This window comes from Mesocricetus auratus, unplaced genomic scaffold (assembly GCF_017639785.1).
Source record: "Mesocricetus auratus isolate SY011 unplaced genomic scaffold, BCM_Maur_2.0 Super-Scaffold_100028, whole genome shotgun sequence".
NCBI lineage: Eukaryota > Metazoa > Chordata > Mammalia > Rodentia > Cricetidae > Mesocricetus > Mesocricetus auratus.
Genome location: NW_024429209.1, coordinates 17,136,150 through 17,156,724, shown reverse-complemented (window position 1 = coordinate 17,156,724; position 20,575 = coordinate 17,136,150). Strand labels below are relative to the sequence as shown.

General features: G+C 45.2%; 1 protein-coding gene across 1 annotated transcript in view; it reads right to left on the bottom strand.

Annotated features, from left to right (window-relative positions):
* Nucleotides 1-17,711, bottom strand: part of Dok5 (docking protein 5) — a 140,780-nt gene extending 123,069 nt beyond the window's left edge. The window contains exon 1 of the mRNA XM_040732879.1: nt 17,410-17,711. Within this exon, the coding sequence (XP_040588813.1) occupies nt 17,410-17,475 (66 nt within the window). The 5' untranslated portion in view covers nt 17,476-17,711. The remainder of the gene's footprint in view (nt 1-17,409) is intronic.
* Between the last annotated feature and the right edge of the window lie 2,864 nt (nt 17,712-20,575).

Below are 20,575 nucleotides of genomic sequence, written 5' to 3'. Positions count from 1 at the left end.
AGACCAGACAAGATCGGGTGCATTCAGGGTGGTACAGTCGTAGACAAACACACTTATTCTAGTGCTGTGTTCAATAAAGATGAAAACATTCATAAAGACTTAAGATGCATAACTATTCAATATAATGAAATACTATGGATCTGGGGGGTGGTCTCTGTGTGGGGAGATTTTTCAAGTACATTAAGTGAAAAAGAGACACAACGATGTATTCGATACATGCCACTGAAGAAAATGGGATACGCACAACTCACATGCAAAAATGTACAGGTAGATACATGTGTGCATGGATACATTGACATAAGCCAGGAATGTGGCTGGAAAGATGGGCAAGAAACTAACTCTGTCCCCTTTGAAAGGAGCCGAGTGGCGTTTTTGAAAGAAAGATGACAGAAAGCATTTTCTTATTGTGTATCGTAATTAAACTTTCAATTTTAGAATTTAGAGCCATGAAAACTATATAATCATAAGATGCTCTTGAAATAGTATCATTTGTTATAGAAACAACAACACGGTTGTTAAATGAGCTCAGGTCACAGGACTAACCCTCACTATTCGTCTATTTGATGGGCTATTATGAATCTGAGTTATCTGTGGTACCAAGATCTGAGTCTTAAACAGTAGTTCCTCAGTGAACAAAGGATGCTGGGTGAGTGAATGAGTGAGTGAATGAATGAACAAACGAACGAGTGAGTGAGCGAATGAATGGGATTTACAGCTCCCATGTAAGTGAATTGGGTATTATAAACTACTGGAACAATCCTGTGACTAACAGAGTGGCTATGAAAGTGATCTCTGTTACTGCGGTTTCTGACAGTGTCAGGAATACCCCACAGAGAGCCAGAGTTGCCTGCCCACTATGTAGAGAGCAGGGGCACACTTTGCTAATGAGCCTTCCCAGTCTTCAGTGTTCACACACACAGCATGATCAACGGAGCATAAGCCACAAAGCCAAACCCAATGCCCCCATCATCTGCAAGCTTAATGAGCAAATTGCATTCATGACATTCATTCTGGGATTGGAATTTGCTAGAAATTCATAAATCAGTAGCATATGTCTTCTTCCCAGTTCTGGAATAGGCAAAATCTGAGCATTCACAGGGATCATTTAAGGTGCATTATCAGTGTGCTGAAGAAGGCACTGCTCATGCTTACAAAGTGTGACCTTAATTCTTCTCTGGCTATAATGTAATTCCCAAATTAATGAAAGAATTTACAGAGGCTCCAAGTCACGGGTGTCATAAAACACTATGTGTGCATGCACATGGGTCCTTCATGCTAAGGTCTAAAATACACCAGAGGATCACAATGATGACATGGTGATATGACTTAGCCAAGGATGCTGACACAACAAATGTCAGCTTCACCATTAGGTTGGGAAAACACACTTGCACCCAGGAAGTCATTTATGTGTAAGCTGGCCATTAGTACTGATGTTAGGGGTGATGACAATGTTTGTCTTAATAGGTTCTACAGAGTCTCACACAGACATCAATGGTGCCTTCAAAGGGGACACACATCTCCCTGAAGGGAACTTCAATTTGGGTGAGCTTGCTGGTCTGGGAGTTTCTCTCTATTTTGTGGCCTCTCTCTCGGGTGGCAGGGAATGGATTTGAAAAGCAGTCGGCTAACGGCCACATTTTTGGAAGAAATGCTTCCCCGCTCGTCTCCCCATTTCACCGGGCCCGGTCTGCAGGAGAGGCTTCCTTTCTTCAGTCCTGACCTTTAGGTTGCATGTGTTTCATATGATACCCTACTGTACTCCATACTTTCCTTCTTCGTTCCTTTCCTGTTTTCATGTGTGTATGCGTGGGGGTGCGAGGGTGTGCTCGTGTGTGGATGCATGCTTGTGCATGTGCACATACTCATGTGTGAGCGGGTGTATGTGGGGGTGGGGCTTGAGGTTAATCATCAAGAGTCAACTGTGGTCAGTCCTCCACCTTAGCCACTTAGGCAGGAGCAGGGTCTCCCACCAAACCCAAGGTCTCTCATCACAGCCCAGGGTCTCTCAGCCCAGCCCAGGGCTTCATGACATGCCTAGTCTCATTAGGAAGATTGCTCTGGGGATACCCAGTCTCCACTCTTTGAGACTAGATTTACAGGCAAGCCGCCACACCCACCCAGCATTCACATGGGTTCTTGGGATCCAAACTCTGACCCTCTCGCTCACTCTGTAAGCACTTCAGTGAATGAGATATCTCCTCAGCCCCTAGAACTCTCATCTTAAACTCTTTATATTTATCCCTTCAGACAGCATGGGCAGGGGTTTAGATGGCTGTGACCCCCGAGGGATGTTAACACAGTATGTACCAAGGATAGAGGATACCCAAACTCTCTAGCATCATAATTACACCATGCTAATTCAACAGTACAAAATGTGCTCTATTCTGAACAGCCTAAGTGTCCTATCTCACGAGGGACAATGTAAATGTTTCAAGTATCAAGTCAATGGACATCATAATCACAATCTAGAAAATCACATGACTGTCTTTGGAAATGTTCGCACTACAACACAGCACAACTATCCCTCAGTATCCACAACAGGTGGGTCCTAAGACTCTGTACAGATAGCAAGATCTGTGGATGCTCATGTCCTGAGAAAACAATGTTGTAGAACTTGCATCCAGCCTGTGCACATCCCCTCGGTACCTCAGATCACCTCCAGATGATGTACAGCACTTAGCAAATGCTGTGTAAATAGTTGTTATCTCAGACTGTTTAAGAAATAACAATATGAGAAATAGCAGTACCCTCCCAGCACAGGTGAAATTTCAAATAAATATATTGGGTTCATCCTTGGTTGATTCCATGGATATAGAACCCAATGCTTTGAAAGATGGGTTATGGACTTTCAAGCAGATAAGGCTGCCGGTAATATTTTACATATTTGCTACTTGTGATCATAATAAATTTTTAACATTTAGGAGAAAGGAAATGCACTAAAATAATAATTTTGTATTGGTGTAATAGGCTTTTTATAACTTTTAACATGGAAAATGCATGCATACTCTTGGAACTGTGACATTTGTTTATGTGAGCACATGAATCCAAAACCTAACTTTCCTTCCCATGTAATCTGGACCTGTCATTGCTCCCTTGATGAACCCAATATGTAGAGAAACGGTTCACTATTCCAATTCATGATACTGACAGGGATGTCACTGAAACCCCAAGCTACCAGTGCTCTTAATTAAAACAACATTAACAATGCCACTAACCATAAAATGACGCAGTTTGTCTCAGTCATCAAGATATGAAGTATTTTAGACTGAATAATTATGCTGTGGTGCCTAATCACCCTTCCTGCAAAAGAAAACATACACAGAGAGTGACAATTGGGGGAATTTACATATGGATGAGCACCTCCTGTCCTTGTCCAAGGTCCCAATACATACATAAAGAAAAAAGAGCCAGTGACATTATTGGAGGCAGTCTTTTAGTTAGAACAACACAAGATATGAATATATGCCTTTATCACACATACCAAAGTAAACTCAGATTTTTTTCTGTATTTTTGAAAAAAAAAAATGGGTTTACTAAAACTCCTCAAATCTCAGTCCCTGTTCATCATCTTTATTTTTCAGGCACTGGGAAGGAGTAAATGTGAACTGGGAAGGCAAATGCACTGACAATGGAACGAGTTAAGAGAGGGTGCAGGGGTAAAGAGCACAGTCTGCTCTTGCAGAGGGATGGAGTTCGGTTCCAAGTACCTTAGTCAGGCAGTTCACAACTGCCTGTAACTCCAGGTTCATGGGATCTGATGCCCTCCTCTGGACTCTGTGAGCAATTGCAACACACACACACACACACACACACACACACACACACACACACACACACACACACACCTGAAAACCAAAAGGCAACACAGACAGCTTTTGTCACATTTTTTGTCCTTCTGCCTCCCGCCAGGTGTGAACATGGCATTCCTTCCTTCCAGAGATGCAGCAGCCAGGTGCCGTCCTGGAAGCAGAGACTGAACCAGACACCAAAGCATTCAGCATAGAAATGCAAGAAGTGACTTGTTTTTTCGTATGCTACCCAGTCCTTAGTGTTTCGTTCCCTATGCACTAACAGACTAAAACAGTGTCATTCTCCAGCATCTACTTCTGTGAGTATTTTACAAGAAGATGGAAACAGAGATTCCAAATCTCAAGTATGTCCATGTTTTTCAAATGTAAAGCCTGTTGGAACGGAGATCTTCAATCAACAATAATGTTAGCCTTTGGTTTGTGATTTTCCCCCACTCATTTACGCAAGGCTCGGTCAGTTCCTGGTGGTACATTTGGCTCCAGAATCCAGGGGAATAGTCAGTGAGGAAAACCTGCCTCTCAAAATCACCTACAGGCTACAAAAGGCTCTGCACTGAGTCTTTGATTTAGTTTTCAGACCATCCGCCATTCCACCCCTCTAGTCTAAGAGCAGTCAAGAAACATGTACACCATCAAAATCAAAGAGCTGTCTGCCGCACCACCAGGGGTCTATGTCCTCAGGCCAAGGTAACAGATTGAATGACTTACCAACATGGGTCCCGGGGCTAAGGAGATGACTCTATGGGTAAAGTACTTTGTGCACACTCGTGGGGACTGGAGCATGTCACCATGCTCCAACAAAAAGTAGGTTGTGGTGGCATGTGCCTCTGGCTACAGGGTTTGGGGGGTAAATTCAGGTAGATTCCTGGGGCTCACTGGCCAAAGTGGTTAACTCGAGGTTTGGAGAAAGACTGTGTCTCTGAAAACACAAGGGAGAGCAGTAGAGAAAGACATGCAATTTTCATGTCTGGCCTTCACACGTGTCCCATACTGTACAAGCATGCCTCCCTCCCACACACATACACAGATACACAAGCACAACACACAACACACACACACACAAATTGATAGTGATAATGCTCCTGAGGACCTCTGTGGTGCTTTACAGAAGTCAGGAAGTCTCAGCCCCAGCTTTTGGAACAATCTACATCAAATCTCTATGAACTGTGTCCGTGATAAATGCCAGTGATTTGTACTTTTCCTTGACTTCAAAATTTGAACTCATGGTATTCTTTTACTATACTGTTCTGAAACCCAGTCTTCATGGCTTGTGTGTGTGTGTGTGTGTGTGTGTGTGTGTGTGTAAGAGTCATTTAAAAAAAGCCTTAAAATAGTTCCCACATTCTCTGTCAGTATTCCAATCATATGCCGGCATACTTCTCAGCTTGAACCTTGAAACAGATAAAATGAGAACCATTATTTTTGAATTCATATGCCTGACTGCCTGACACTTATCTAAAATCAAAATTACAGATCCTCTGAAACATATGACCTTAACGCACAGGAAGCTGACCCATTTGTTGGGTTAATATTGGAGCAATAGACCAAAAATACTTCTTTTTCATTTTATATTATTAAACTTCATCTGAAAATCTCTGAAAATTAAGCTTCAATATTAAAGGCCAACAGGACATCCAATCTCCCTCTCAAACCACTTGATCCTGTGTGTGACTCTCTTGATAAAATGAATTTAACTTTGGGAATGTATTTCCATATGCTGAAAGAGTTCCTTTAAGCTATGCACAGCACAGCCAATCTCCCCACAAGGAAGCCCAGTAGCCTAGGAGATACTTCCATCTCAGGCTTTAGTCTATATCAAAGAATATTCTGGTCGGCATATATCTCTAAATCCACCTGCACGGATGTACGAATGTCCCATCCTGAAAGTCAGAGACACCCAATGCGCCCACAGTTAGGAAGAGGAAAACAACTCAAATTCTCTTGTCTCAGTGACTGGGACACTGGATGGTCAAACACCCTGTCAGGAGGAAATGGAATTAAATCCATGGACAACACCATCTTCTTGCCCTCAGGCTCTCAGCAAGACAGTCAGATGACTCCGTGGGTGAAGGTACTTGCTTGTGAACCTCATGACCAAAGTTTGATCCCTGGAATCCACATGGTGGAAGGAGAGAACCATCTCTCAGAGACTGTCCTCTGGTATCACAGGCATACCATAACCCACATGTGCACGCCCACGCATGCACACACACGCATGCACACACACACACACACACACACACACGTAATTAATCATTTTAAGAAAGATAAAGCCAGTAAAGAGACCGGTGTGTTTTAATAACAGTAAATAAAGTAAGCCCTTTAATTTCTATCTTGTGAAAATTACAGAACTGCTACCTAGCTAGCTAATGGCAGGTTGGGAGGCAACTGGGGATGGATTCTTCTTTTTTTATGGCCAGTAACATGTGAAGACAAAGACTAACTTCGAGACTGTGGTCAGTCAAAGCACTGGGACGCAGTAAAGACGGGAGGCTCTCAAACTCTTAGAAAGCCATTAACAGATAAACATCTAAATCTTCTGAAATTACGATCTTGCTGGAGGCTTTCTGGTCAGAACAAGGAGACACCATCATCCCCACCCTATCCCCTCATAAAAGTCATCAAATGAGCCTGCCAATCATCTGTACAGGAAAATGTCCCTCAAGGAGAGCTATCTGGGAACTTCAGAAAGAGTAGAAATCCTTAACGTGCACGTTGTCACAACAGTATACCTGACTGCTGTCCACCCTCACTCTTGAGAGTGCTCCACTCTCCTCTACAAAAAGCTTTACCCGTGCTCTGCCCCTCTGCATTCTCTTGACAGAGATCAGAAGGACAGAAAAGCCTAGGGGATCCCAGATTGACAGAACTACTTCAGTTGTGAAAACACCGTGTCAAATGCAGGGGGGGAACCACAGACCTGCAGCTCGGTCCTGGAGCTCGGGAGTGCTCCCCTCAACTCTGTAGAAGCATGAGCTAGACCTGCACCGTCTCAGTAACTCACCAGCCTGTTGTGGATTGATCTGGGAAAGCAGACTGACATGCAAAGACACCCATTGGGGAGCACTCTCAGAGTAAGTGACTTGGAAGGTGTCAGGTTCACGGGTCAGTTGTCAAACACTGTCTACTGAAGTCTCCAAAGATCCTGTACTCCACCCACAAATTCACACATTCACAGAGTTGGTCCTGACTGGGGTTGTCGTGAATGGAAGATGTGTGTCCTCGAGGCACATTGTCATGCATACCCTGTTGGTCAGGACTACTCACTGTCCACCCTTCCACAGTTAGGCACGGGACTATGCAATGCCAGCCTCATGGAAAGCTTAGGTATTTCCAAGAGATAATGGCAAAAGAACTATTCTTTTCCAATTGGAATATTAAGAAGAACAAGGGTAAGATTGTGTAGTGATTGATCCTTCTGTAAAGGCCTGTTGGACACTAAGGAACAAATTTCAAAACCAAGTGCCACTGAAAGACTACATGGGAATAAAGGAGTTAGAGCAAACCCCGCTGAGCCCCTGTGGAGCTCACCGTCTACTGAAGCTAAAATCATCAAAACATACTATTTAGACCATCCATCAACATTATACAGAAATGATTCAGGACAGCATCGTCCAACAGAACTCTCCATAGTAATGGAAACATTTTTATATGCATGTTGTTGGTATGGTAATGAGCCTCTGTTGCTATTTATAACTTCAGATGGTTACTGTACCACAGGATTTTTTTTTAAGAAAACACTTTTTAAAATGGAGATTGATGGATCCAGTAGTTGGGTGAGTAGTTGACTGTGTGTGTGTGTGTGTGTGAGTGTGAGTGTGTGTGTGTGTGAGTGTGTGTGTGTGTGAGTTTTGTGTGCTCCACATGCACGCAGGTGCCTGCAGAGGACAGGCGTTGAATCATCAGGAATCGGGGGTACGGGGAACTGTAAGCCACTCAATGTGGATGTTGGGATCTGAACCTGAGTTATCTGCAGCAACAAGCAATCTATAGCACTAAGTAATCACCCCATCTTCTAAAAAACAAGCACAAGAAAAGAAAACAACTTAACCTGAATTATTTAACTATCTATATGTGGTGAGTGGCCACCCCCACTTAAGTGGGGGATGGTATCAGAGATGCCATGACAGACCAGGGGCATACCAGCTGGGATAATCAGGGTAAAGAGTTAGAAGAACAAAAGATGGAGGGAAGGAGAGGTTTCCAGTCAAAGGGAAAGGAGAAGAGTTTGCTCTCTGTGGGAGCACAAGGAGGATCTCCCCCACTGATACCTCGGAATGCATGGAGACATGTGGCAGGTGAGGTCCGTGGAGTCTGATCATGCAGTCTTGATTACACGTGCAAGGGGAAAGATTTGGGAGTTTTAGGTAAAGATGGAAGAGGATTTGGTTTAGTTAAAGTACCGATTTGGCAGGATCAGAACAGACTTCGAGAGTGAGGGGCTGAACCAAAGAATGATTAAATGTTGAGTGCGTGCGCATGCTCGCATGTGTGTTGCCGGAGAAGCATGCCCTGAGCTGCAGCTTTACAGCAGTAAGGACTGACAGCCACTCATGGGTACTGAGTCCCAGTACGATCCGGAGGAACTTCAGCTCTATTCACACAGTTTGTAGATGTGCTTGACTTTATAAGAACAGCTTCCTGTCAACCATTCATCTCAGCGTGCCCAAACACGTCACCCTTTGAGGTTTAAAGAGGAAAAGACAGAAAGCAGCTGAAGATGTCTATTACTAGTGGACCAATTGAAGAAGTTGTGGTAGAGGGGCCTGACAAAATGACTCAGTGAGTAAGAGGGCTTGCAGCACAATCTTAAAGAGCTGAGTTCAAATCCCAGGGCCCAGGTGAAGGGGAAGGAGAGAACTGACAGCACAAAATTGTCCTCTGACTGTCTCCGAGTGGCCAAATTGAGACTCAAAGTAAAAATCTGAGAGAGAAAAAAAACTAGCATTCAGTTATGAAGTTAAAAAATGCACTGCACCCAGTAAAATAATGATCATGCCATTATTTTTTAAAGTGTATACTGAAAGAAAAATAAATAGGTAGGTAACTGTTTTTGTCAAAAGAGCTGCACCATGCTGTGTGCCTGTCTCTCAGACATGCGTAGACATGGCGGCACGCTTGCAGGTCCACAGAGCAATGGGTGGATCAGACAACTCAGGGATGGAACCAAGCAAGCACCCAGTGGAGAAGCCAGCAATTCAGCAGATGCTCCTAGAGCAACGGGACATCCATACACAAAAGTGAACCTTGTCCTATGTTCCATTGGACTGCAAAATTTGCCCTAGGAAAGACCATGCCATGGGCTGGCAAGATGGGCAATTGTGTGGAGGCATTTCCTGTCATGACCTGAGATCTGTCCAGGCATCTGCAGGGTGGGAAGGGAGAAATGACCCCTTCAAGTTGTCCTCTGAGATAATCTATCCACAAACCACGTATCTGAAAAGACATTTGTATCTAGACTATATGAAGAATGCTCAAAACCTAATGGTAAAAAGTCAGCCCAGGCATTTCCCGTACATGTGTAGACACATGGCAAAGAAGAACACGACAAGACAGAGAAATGAACACGGAAGGCGTAGGCAATGCTTCTAATCGCCCCCAAGAATGGCCAGAGTGAGCCAAGGGCCCCATCGACTCCTGGAGGGGATGCGGAGAAATGGGTCACTCACACACTACTGGTGTGAACGGAAAAAACAGCAAGAGTGCTTGACGCTTGATGCTCGTCACCTCAAGAGAAGTTAGAGTCGCCTAGGAGACACACATGTGTGCCTCTGTGTGTGTGTGTGTGAGAGGGGGGGGGCTGTTTCCAGAGAGGTCTAACTGGCTCAAGAGGATCACCACCTTCTAACTAGACATTCAAGGAGAAAGCCATTTGCCTGGAAGCCTGCATCGCTCCTTCTCAGCACATGGCGCTTTAGCTACCGCCACTATCTCTTGCTGCCAACTTCTCTGGCCTTCCAACAGGGACTGGATACCAGGATTCTCCAGGGAACTCCAAGCTAGGTCTGGGATTGCAAAGCGAGCAAGCTCCTGGGTTTTCTCTGTCCTCAGCACACAGGCATTTCATTGTTAGCCTAACAAGAAGTAGGCTACTTTAGTGACTCTTATTACAAACACGTGTGTGCGTGTGTGTGCATGTGCACACACACACATGTATATATATACACATATCATGCAAACATGTATATGGATAAATATATATACAGACTACCACCCGACCTGATGATGGTACTCCTGAGTTGCTCAGCACAGTTATGAAAACTTGCATTCACACAAAGCATTGCATACAAATGTCTCATCAGCCCTCTCCATGACAGCCCAATCTGGACAGGGCCCAGATGTCCTTCAGCAAGTGAAAGGTCCAAAGGGCATCGTCCCCATCAATACCATGGAATGGCACTCAGCATCTGGAGGCATCCAGAGAAAGCTAAAGGATTCCCACCGACCATGCCTTTGAGTAAAGCCAGGTCCCTCCACAAAGATCCCATAAGGTTTCTTTCCAGAAGTGACAGTATTATATAAGTGGATAGCCAGTTGGTGGTGTCAAGAGTTTGGGCCAGTGGGTTAGTGAGAGGCAGCTAGGAAGGACTCTGCCCAGAGCATCATCACATTGACATCATCACACTGACATCATCACATTGACATCATCACATTGACATCATCACATTGACATCATCACACTGACATCATCACATTGCCAGCTTCCAGGACTCCTCCCACCTCCCATCTCACCACACCGGGGTTGCAGGTAGCGGGCACTGTGCCTGACTTTTTCATTTATGTTCTGAATTCGGGTTTGAATTCAGGTCCCCACTTTTGCCAGCAAGGCCCTTCACCAAACGGGTCACTTCCCCAGACCCTCCACCTTGATTCTTTACAACTTCATACGAGATCATGATTCTTTGGGATAGGGTCTGGGGTCAGCCTGTGGCAGAAAGTTCACAGGTGTGACGCATCACCACAAAGACGTCTGCCAAATCTTATCCCATGAGACTGGTTAAGAACTCCTTGCCGGAGCGCAGCACATGCCCACCCAGAGGCTTAGAACTCTAGTAAAGCAGGAGGGCACACAAGGCTCCCCAAATCAGCTTCCAAATCCGTACCCAAACACCACCCAGCTGCATGATAGAAATGCGCTGTTTTAACTCCCACATTCACACACATCTCGTGGCATTTCAGAATTCACAACTTCATTTTGAATCACGCAGGAATGGGGGCGGAGGAGAATGGCAACCACATCTTTTCCTAGCTCAGACTCTCCACAGGGTTGATCTCCATCCAACTGGAGCCAAAATTCTAGAGTAAGAGAAACTCAAGCACAGCCTCCTGCATTCCACAACTGTGGAAAAATTGGGTTATCTCCAGCTATCTTTGGGAAGGGAGGCTATCTTTGGCTGTCATTGCCACCCATATCTGACTTAATAATTCACAACCGTTGACCTTGAACACTGGGAATGCATAAATGACCAGTTAACAGCATGAGCTTTTAAGTCAGCCTGTCAGTTTGTAGAGGACAATGACTGAGCTGTCCAGTTTGAGGTGGTTTGCAGGGAGCCTCAACACTGGGGAGTCCTCAGTGGACATTTGACAGACAATAATGACCACAAATGCATCTCACATGGGAAACAAATCCTTAAAGCACAAAATGTAAATTATTCCTCACCAAAAATGGCAAGGCTGCCTAAAAATAAATATTGCTAGTCACCTAATAGATATAATTTTAAAAACATGCTGGCAGATGTCTGGATATCATTGTACCAGTTACTTGTTATATGCCTCCATACAAAGCCATTAAATTGGCCATTCATTGCTAAATCAATTTGGGTGATGATAATTAAAAGCTGAATACATGCACAATTAATCATATCTTCCATGAGGACTGAGATGTCAGCTGGGAAGCTATTCTTGATGTGGAAATCGTGTCAGTGAGGCTGAGTTAGATGGAGTTAGACAGAGCCAGAACACTACATTGCACACAGAGGGCCTACCTGAACACTGGCAAACTTCACCCAAATACCCACCCAAACATCCAGATCTTATTGGATGTTGTATTTGCATGTAAGGGTGCCTCAATACATACCAGAAAGTCATAAGGCAACCCTGGTTTATTTATATGATTTTTGTGTGGTGATCCTTATTCTTCAAGTGTTACAGTTTAAATGTGAAACATCCTCCACAGGCTCGTCTGTAAGAACACGTGCCCCAGCTTGGAGTATTGTTTGGGGAGGTCGTGAAATATTTGGGGCTATGCTATCAGCTGGCATTAGGCCATCCAGGGTGGTCTCTGAAAGCTCCACTTTCTGATTGAATACCTTGCTTCCTGGAGCTGCCTCTTGAGTTCCTGCTACTACAGGCTGCTATACCCCAGTAACCACGCCTCCCTTTCCACAGTAGACTATTGCCTCTGAGCCAAGAGTCAAAATAAATCCTTTATCACCCTGAGCTGCTTCTGTCCCTGATTTGGTCATGGTGGCAAGAAAACATCAAATATATCTGGGCACTGTAACAAGTGAATCAAAATCTAAAAATCTTAAATGAAATATGAAATCCTCTCTGGGATAGTAGGCCAAGTGAAACAGAGAAATAAAGGTGTGAGGAAATAGTTCTCCCTAAGATCTGTCCGTTCTCTAGCTGCCTTTCAAGACACCCAAATTAGGAGAAAAAGCTCCTGGCCCAGCGGGTTCATTCAAACTGGCATTTCAGGGAGACAAGAATTTCCCCTGAAGGCATTATGGACATTTGTGCAAACAATGTGGAAAATCAGAGAAAGGCAAACATTCCTTCTGTCCCTAGCATCAGTGACCATGGGTATCTGCGCTTGTACATAAACTATCCCTTGGACATTAAGTGTGTTCTTCTACCTAAACAACAATTGCTTTGAAGCTAAGAGTTAGTGCAGTAAAGGCTAGGAAAAAAATAACGAGCCAAGTGCCGCCATCTCTCCCAGCAGTAATTGTAGGAGTGAGAACAGAGCAGTAATAAATATTAATTGGGTTTTCTCTGCACTAAGCATTGTGTTGAGCCCCTTATGATGATCATGTACTAGGTGGATACCGAGAGTCTCTCTGTTCTTACAGAATAATCAGGCTGGTAAATATTTTAAAATTATACCAAGTCCTAGTCATCATGCTGGGATTTTTAATGTACCCTTATATCAGAGGCAAAAGTGGTAGGAACCTTCTTCCATCCACTCCCTCTAAAAGTCTTCATAGGGTGTCTACTCTGGGCAAAGATGTTGTGAGAGGAGAGAGAAATCCCATGGGCATTCCCATGTTCCCACGGGGTTGGGAAGGGGACACAATAAGTAAAGTAAGCATACAGACCGAAATGCGCAGGGTAGCAAGACTTGGAAGAAAAACATCTATGGATACAGAAGCAAGGAGGACAAAAAAAATGAGAATGTTTGGAAAGATCTCGCTGAGAAGGTGGAAACTGAATGCAGGAAAAGAGGGAACCAGAGAACACCTGGGAAGCAGCCTGAGGGGAGGGAGGGGTGGAGCAGGGACAAACACAGGCTGGTCACTGGAGGGCTCAGCTGCAGGGGCCATGGTGTTGAGGAAGAACGGGAGGAAGGTGGGGGACACACTAGGCAGTTACTCCAATGCCACAGAGAAGAAGGAATGGGGCTTCAACTAGAGTTACACCTGCAGATGACTAGATGATAAGAGATAGATTCTAGGGAGTTCTCAAAGACTGAGCTCACAAGGTCTCTTGATGGTGTGGCTGTCGTGGTGCCAGACAAGAGAAAGGGAGATAAGGTGTTAGGATTCCCTTGGTTTCTGGCTTACGTTTGATTTTGTCAGAGCCACCGAAATGTTGCCTGATGGCTAAGATGAAGATAATGTGACGAGAAGTGAGCACGTGTAAATCAGTCAAGCATCAAGCTTAAGACCTCCTAGGCTTTCAGTGGGAGATGTGGACAGAGAACTGGTCAGAGCGGAGCTCAAGTGGTCCCTACCGATAAGTTGTCAGATACGAGAAAAGAAAGGTTATTTAAACACTAAGTCATTGAGGGACTACATGGAGATGAAGAAGATAGGTCTAAATGTAAGCCTCGAGAATTGCGTTGTGGGTCAGCCAGGATAATTATGGATAGAAAAATTCTCTACATTGCAAAGAAACAAACCAAATGGAGATCTGAATGTAATCCATCCAAATAACACACTTAGCGGGTAAATGATGCAGACACCGCCTATTCCACTCATCTAAGAAATCTTGAGTGTCTTTTGAGAATTAAGTAATTATAGATAGCTGTTCCCCTCCTCCCCATCAGCTCCCCAAATAGAAACATCCACATTCCTGAACAAATATTGTACCCAGGGCACAGCCGGAGACCTGGAGGAGCCAGTGCAGATAACTCAAGGGAATGCAGACATGAAGACACACAGAGCTCTCAATTAAATGAGCTGAATTTCATTTGGCTTTCTGGTGTTCAAAGCAAACAGTAGGTTAACACCTACTTTGACTGCTTACGACAAAGTTTAGGACCTTAACTGAAGGTATCCCGTTGGTGACCCCCTCGTAGAGTTCCTTCTTGTCCATTGACAAACTGCCTAGTTATAGTTTCCTGTCTTATTTACATTTTGAGCTAGAGTACATAATATATATATATGTATATATGTATCTTCTGTAAGAACATCATCCAAAGGAAAGAAAGAACTATAGCTAAACAAATTCTGCCACAAAAAAATTCACTGAATGAGGATAAAGATATTTACACACACATCAAAGCACAATATGGACACTTTCATGTTTTGATGTATTCACTAAAGTAAATTTAAATACTAATAATGATAAAATATGCCTTCGGACACATTCGGGTAGAAAGGCAAAGAAATCAACAATCTTTAGATGGATTAACCAGTCTTAGCTCATCTTTGATTACATTAAAGATAATACTGCAATGAAAATCAATACTATGTACTTTCTCTGCATGTGCATAGATACGATCTTATTTGATATTCCCAAGAACATCTTTCAATAGCACGCACTGTATAGATTGGAAAATTGAAGCCAAAGAAGGTCAAAGGTCATAGACATAGGGAGTCAAACAAGTAGGATTGATTGCTATCTTATTGTCCTATATTTTCCCAAACCTGGGGACATTCCTTGACACAACAGCTGCTTACCATGAAATACAGTTTGCTTCTTTAATTATAAACACTCCCAGACATGACTCTCCTTCACAGACACTTGTCTGGGTTCCATTAATAAAGCCATTGTCATATTAGTTACCGGTCACAAGGTCATCCTTCACTGTATGGTCACTGGGTGTGTCGACATATCTTGTCTGCCTGCTGACTGGCTCTCTGGGACTCACCCACTGCCCAGCATACATACATCAGGTACCAATCCAGGTTCTCTCTGTATGGCCTGGCTTAATACTACCAACTTGCCTGACTTTGGAAACCCGGTCCTTATTGTCACTTTTCACAAGAAGTCTCTAGCTTTCCAAGGGTCATTCTACCAACTTTAGTTGTCATTCAGTTCTGACAACAATATAATTGGCCTTCTTTACAAATTATAGCACAAGGTGGTCTTAGCAGGCTGGCCTACTGGTAGAACCAAGATAGACAGATAAGGCCTATTTCATACAATCTTCATCTCACTTCTCTATCCCTGAGTGGTGAGCACACTGCAATGAATATTCTTGTGTATATCTGAGTAAACACAGACAAAATGACTACATCTTGAGAAACCGAACTACCAAAAATACTACAAAACAAATGCAAACTAAATTCCATTCCCTCTCCTTTTGCCTCTATTATCCATCCAAAATTTGCTGGCTTGCACACAAGACTATATTGTGTCAATTATAGTAATATAGAAAAAAGACATGAAAGTGATGTTAACCAGTTTTTCCTCTAAATCACCCTTGTCAGGATTTGGCGTCAACTCTGATCCTCATGAATAATTCATATCCTCTGTATTAATAATGCATGTCCTCTCCCTGTTGGCATGCTCTGTAGCATGGAATGAATGTCTAGTCCCAATCCCTTCCATTGACATGATAGAGGAAATACAAGCTAGGATGTGGCTTCCTGATGCTCTCTTATAAAAAAAAAAGGTAATACTTGGTCACCCACCGGATAATAAACAGTGTGATACTCTTGGGATTGCTTCCTCTTCGCATGGAAGTCACTCAGTCGAGGACCCCAGGGAGAATCAATGAGACTGGAGCAGATCCAGTAAGGTCTGTTAGTTCTGTTACCATTCTCCTTAATGCTGTGTTTATAACAGTCACAGACTGGAACTTTACTGTTCAGAGTAACCTGCAAGGGTGGGGGGAGTAAGGGGACAATCCAGGACATTTCTCCCCAGCAAATGATGCTCAAGCAAGATTAACTACTGAGAAAATTCTTTTATTCTCAGTCAAATTAAATGTATGTTTTCCTAAAAGTCCAGGGACCAAATAAAAGGACGTAGCGGAGATCACATATTTGTGAAGAAAGGTACTCAATGGATCGCTCACCCTAGCTGAGCCATTAACACATTCACTGACACCACTTTTCACTGCTAAGTAAACTTATTTCCCATCCCTGCATCACGCCCAGCCTCTGGCAAACGAAAACCAACAAAAACAGCCACAGTATTTGACGCATGGCAAGAAATGAGTTGACCTGCAAAACACACACACACACACACACACACACACACACACACACACACACACACACACACGGTTATATATTCTAGTATCCTTCCCTCCCTAAAGAGGGTTCTGTCACTTAAAACTCAAAGGCAGTATGTTTTTCTCCTAAAGTGCCCCCAACAAGAGAAAAGTCTTAAAAAGGAACCACAGGGATTCACCCTTCTTTCCTTCCTCCCTTTCATCTTTCCTTCCTTCCTTCCTTCCTTCCTTCCTTCCTTCCTCCCTCCCTCCCTTTCTTCCTTCCTCCCTTCCTTTCTTTTCTCTTTCATTCTTTCTTTCTTCCTTCTTTTCCTTCCTCCTTCCTCCCTCCCTCCTTTCTTATTTTCTTCCTTTCTGTTCCTATTCCAGGATCTCTACACCTGTACCGTGTTCCACACGAAATGATCGTCCAGTGGGATTCGGTAGGTGGGGTTTAGAAAACAGGAACCCACTGCCCAGGTTCAAGAGTAGGGAAATTCAGATCTGGGTTTCTACCAAGGAGATGGCCCTGTCCAAAGCCAGCTCTCTCCACCTCTGCTAACACCTGAGCCGCAGAGCGGGAGTCCCTAGGACTAGATAGTCACTGACCTTGATTCCCCTCAAGGCCCTCTGTCCTGGCCTCGGTCCACTCCCCCTTCCCCCCGGAAAAGTTAAGTTGGCGGGAGTGGGACGCAGCAGGGGACATCCGGCAGGTTCAGCACCATGCTGGGCTGTGCAGATACAGCACCCATGGCTACCGGGAAATATTTATTTCAAGTCAACTGGCTCCGGTGGCCACCTTTAGAAAGTCAAGCCATCCGAGAGATAAAGATAGCTTCATGACATACCCAGACTCTGGCGCTAGCGCCGCAGTCGCAGTAGCCTGGGATGTTGGCCACCGCGCAAGGCAAGTCCCCAGCGCCGGGATGCTGGCCGCAGACACAGACCCTGAAGTCGCGAACAAGGAGCACGGAAAGGATGAATACGTACCCCTAGGCGTCTGCTCCGGATCCTCACGTACCCCTGCTTCACTATGTCATTAAAATTGGAAGCCATCCCAGACAGACAGCAACCCGGCTGCCCCCAGAGCCTGCACAGAGCCCTGAGTGGCTTCGAGGAGGGATGTGGGGAGGGTCAGGACAGAGCGGGGAGTGAAAGTTCACAAGACGATGCAGTGAGCCGGGACGTCAGAAGGTGTACATCGTTTTCCCTATCTCCCCAAAGCCTGAAAGTGGGCGGCCGCCGGCGCCCAGCAGCCACTTTGGGGGAGAGTGGCGGGGAGGCGAGACTGGAGCGCGGCGTCAGCTGACTGGGCGGCAGCCAGCCAAGAGGAGGAGCCGCTCCAAGGAGGAGAAGGAGGAGGAGGACCAGACAGGAGGAGGAAGAGAGAGGAAGGAGGAGGCAGGGATGGCTCAGAAGGCGGAGCGCCTAGGTCCCCTCCCCCGGCCTCCGTCCACCTGGCCCCCACCTGCCCTGATCCCACCCCTCTCCCCACGAGCGCCAACAGCAGCAGCGAAGCCCAGTTCCTGCCTGTCTTTTAGAGCAGACATCGGACTTTTACCGGCCGTGTGTGCCCCATCCTGTCCCTTCAGCCCCATCTTTCCCCCCAGAAGAACTAATTAAGGGCATGTCTGTGTCCAGGGAGACTGAGCAGTGTGCTTTACCTGTGACCTAGAGAGAGCCATCCCTGAGGACTCCCTGCTGTCAAGCTCTAGCCTTGCGTCCCTATCTCTTGCTCGTCTGGCTTCCCATTAGGACTGTAAGTTTCCTAGAAGCTGATTCTTGCCCTCGTCACTGTTCTGCTGTCAACACCCCCCACTCCCACCTCACCCCCGCCCTGTGTAGATGACCAGTTAATCTTCATTAAGGTGGCTAGCTTGTACCAGGCACTGCTCTGTCCTTCGTATACACTGACTCGGTTCAGTTCCCCTGAACCCATTAAGGTGTGGCCCTTTGTGTAATTAACCAAGCTCCCACGTAAACCTCCATAACCCGACAACATAACTGGCCCTGGTAAACATTGTAGAGGCCTGTAAATATTCCTGGAACACTAGGATGGCTGTGAATGGGAAGGATTTGAGTCCCCCTGCTCCTGATTCTATGACCTTCCTCACTTGCAAAGTTAGGCTGATCACTGCTGACACTTCTCTGAAAGTCATCCTGCCGGGGGCTTTGCTAAGGGAAGTGTGATTGTGGTTTTGGAACCTAAGTTTGGCCCAAACAAAAGCTAAGAAGGACCAGACCCTAGGGACTTGCCCAGCATCCCACAGAGGCCCCCACAGGGCCCAGGACTGCAGGGACAAAGATATGGGTGTTACAAAGAGCTGATGTGGGACCAATGTCATAAACATAAAGACACGTTTGATCTCCGAGAAAGGGCTTTCTCTTCCTTTACTACCTCAAATGCTAGACTGTTTTTGTTCATCAGAGGTGACCCCAGTTCGAGCTAACGAGCTGGGTGACCTTCAGTGAGAGTCACAGAGAAAGAGTCATCTATTGCACAGGTCGTTAGCCATGATGACATCCAAACCCTCTCATCTCTAAGATGACATAGGACTGACTTCCTTTCTGTGTGGGAAATCTCGTTTTAGTCATCCTGGTTTGATGGGTATTAGTCAGTCAAAGGAGAGAAATCACCCAAGAATGTGTCACAGAATTGAGGCTAAATTGTTACAGCCAGAAAGCAGGTATCCTGATGGGGGAACTCTTTGCTATACTGTAAACCATCTGCTCTGTCTCCATTCTGTGAAGAAAATGATGTTGTAAGTGTCAGTCCTGGTGGAGCCAGGTGAAGACCGTAACTTCTAACCAGTACTGCCTGTGGGAACTGTGAAACAGAGGGGCTTATGAATGGCATCTGCCCAGAGCTTCACTCGTAGACCAATTACCGTGTCACAGGAGCAGAGAACGAACCATGAACTAGAGGCTTGGAGTGAGTGGCCCACCATCACAGAAACCACAGATGAGAAAACAGGTATGGAAGACAGGACAATCGAATCAGAGTAGAAACTGCGGGACTAGATGGGAAGGAACAAATGATTTTTCAATTGCAAGATTGAATGCAGTATATGGTTGTGTTCGTGGGTTGGTTTAAAAAAAAATCAAACTGAACCGGGCGGTAGTGGCACACGCCTTTAATCCCAGCACTCGGGAGGCAGAGGCAAACGGATCTCTGTGAATTCGAGGCTAGGCTGGACCGACAGCCTCGAAAACAATACAGAGAAACGCTGTCTCGCAAAAACCAAAAAAAAAAAAAAATCAAACTGATAACACACACGCGCGCGTGAGCGAGCACGTGGTTTGCTGGGGTATGTCAGTCACAGGGCAGCCCCCCAACTTTTTTATAAATTAGACAATGCCCATTGGTGACAGGGAGAGAGAGACCTATAGAGACACAGAATCTGGAAGTGCTTATGGTCCTGCTCCGTACTCATCTCGCACAGCTGGACACTGCCAGATGCAGTATCACAGGGGGATTACTTTCTCTCTAGATTAGTCTACCATATACCACAAATATTGCTTTAATTCCTGCTATTCAACACTTAAGACTCGGGTTTATAACACACAAATGTGTCTCCTTCCTTGGATTCCCCTGTGTTTTCAAATTGTGTGTGTCTGTCCCCTGCTCCTGGCGGGGAGGGGGTAATGCTGCTTTGTACACTGCCTTCATGCGTGTGTGTGTGTGTGTGTGTGTGTGTGCGCGCGTGTGCGCGCGCGCAGTATTTATGTGAATGTACATGGGGGCCGCAGACCTCATGAGCTGTGCATGTGGTTTGTTTGTCCTTGAGACCATCTTTATGGGCAGTGAACCCCGGGGCGCTGCCCACCCCCTCTTTGCAGCAGTATGACAAGATAGTGCCACCACACCTTTTCTCACATGGGTCCTGGGGATTGAACTCAGGTCCTTGTGCTTGTACTAAACCTACGGGGACGTCTCCCTAGTCCTGCATCCTCTTCCTTAGATGACTGTTTCCTCCAGACGTGGCATGTGGTTTCAGCTGACTGGTCAGAGTTAATTGGCTTACATTTAGAAGGCATCCCCTTGACTACAGCTTTTTAAACTTGCCAAGCTCTTTGCTGGTTTTCAGTTCTGAAATAAATGACTTATTTTATTTATTGTCTGTCTGTCTTGTGGCAGACTCTCATGTATCTCAGG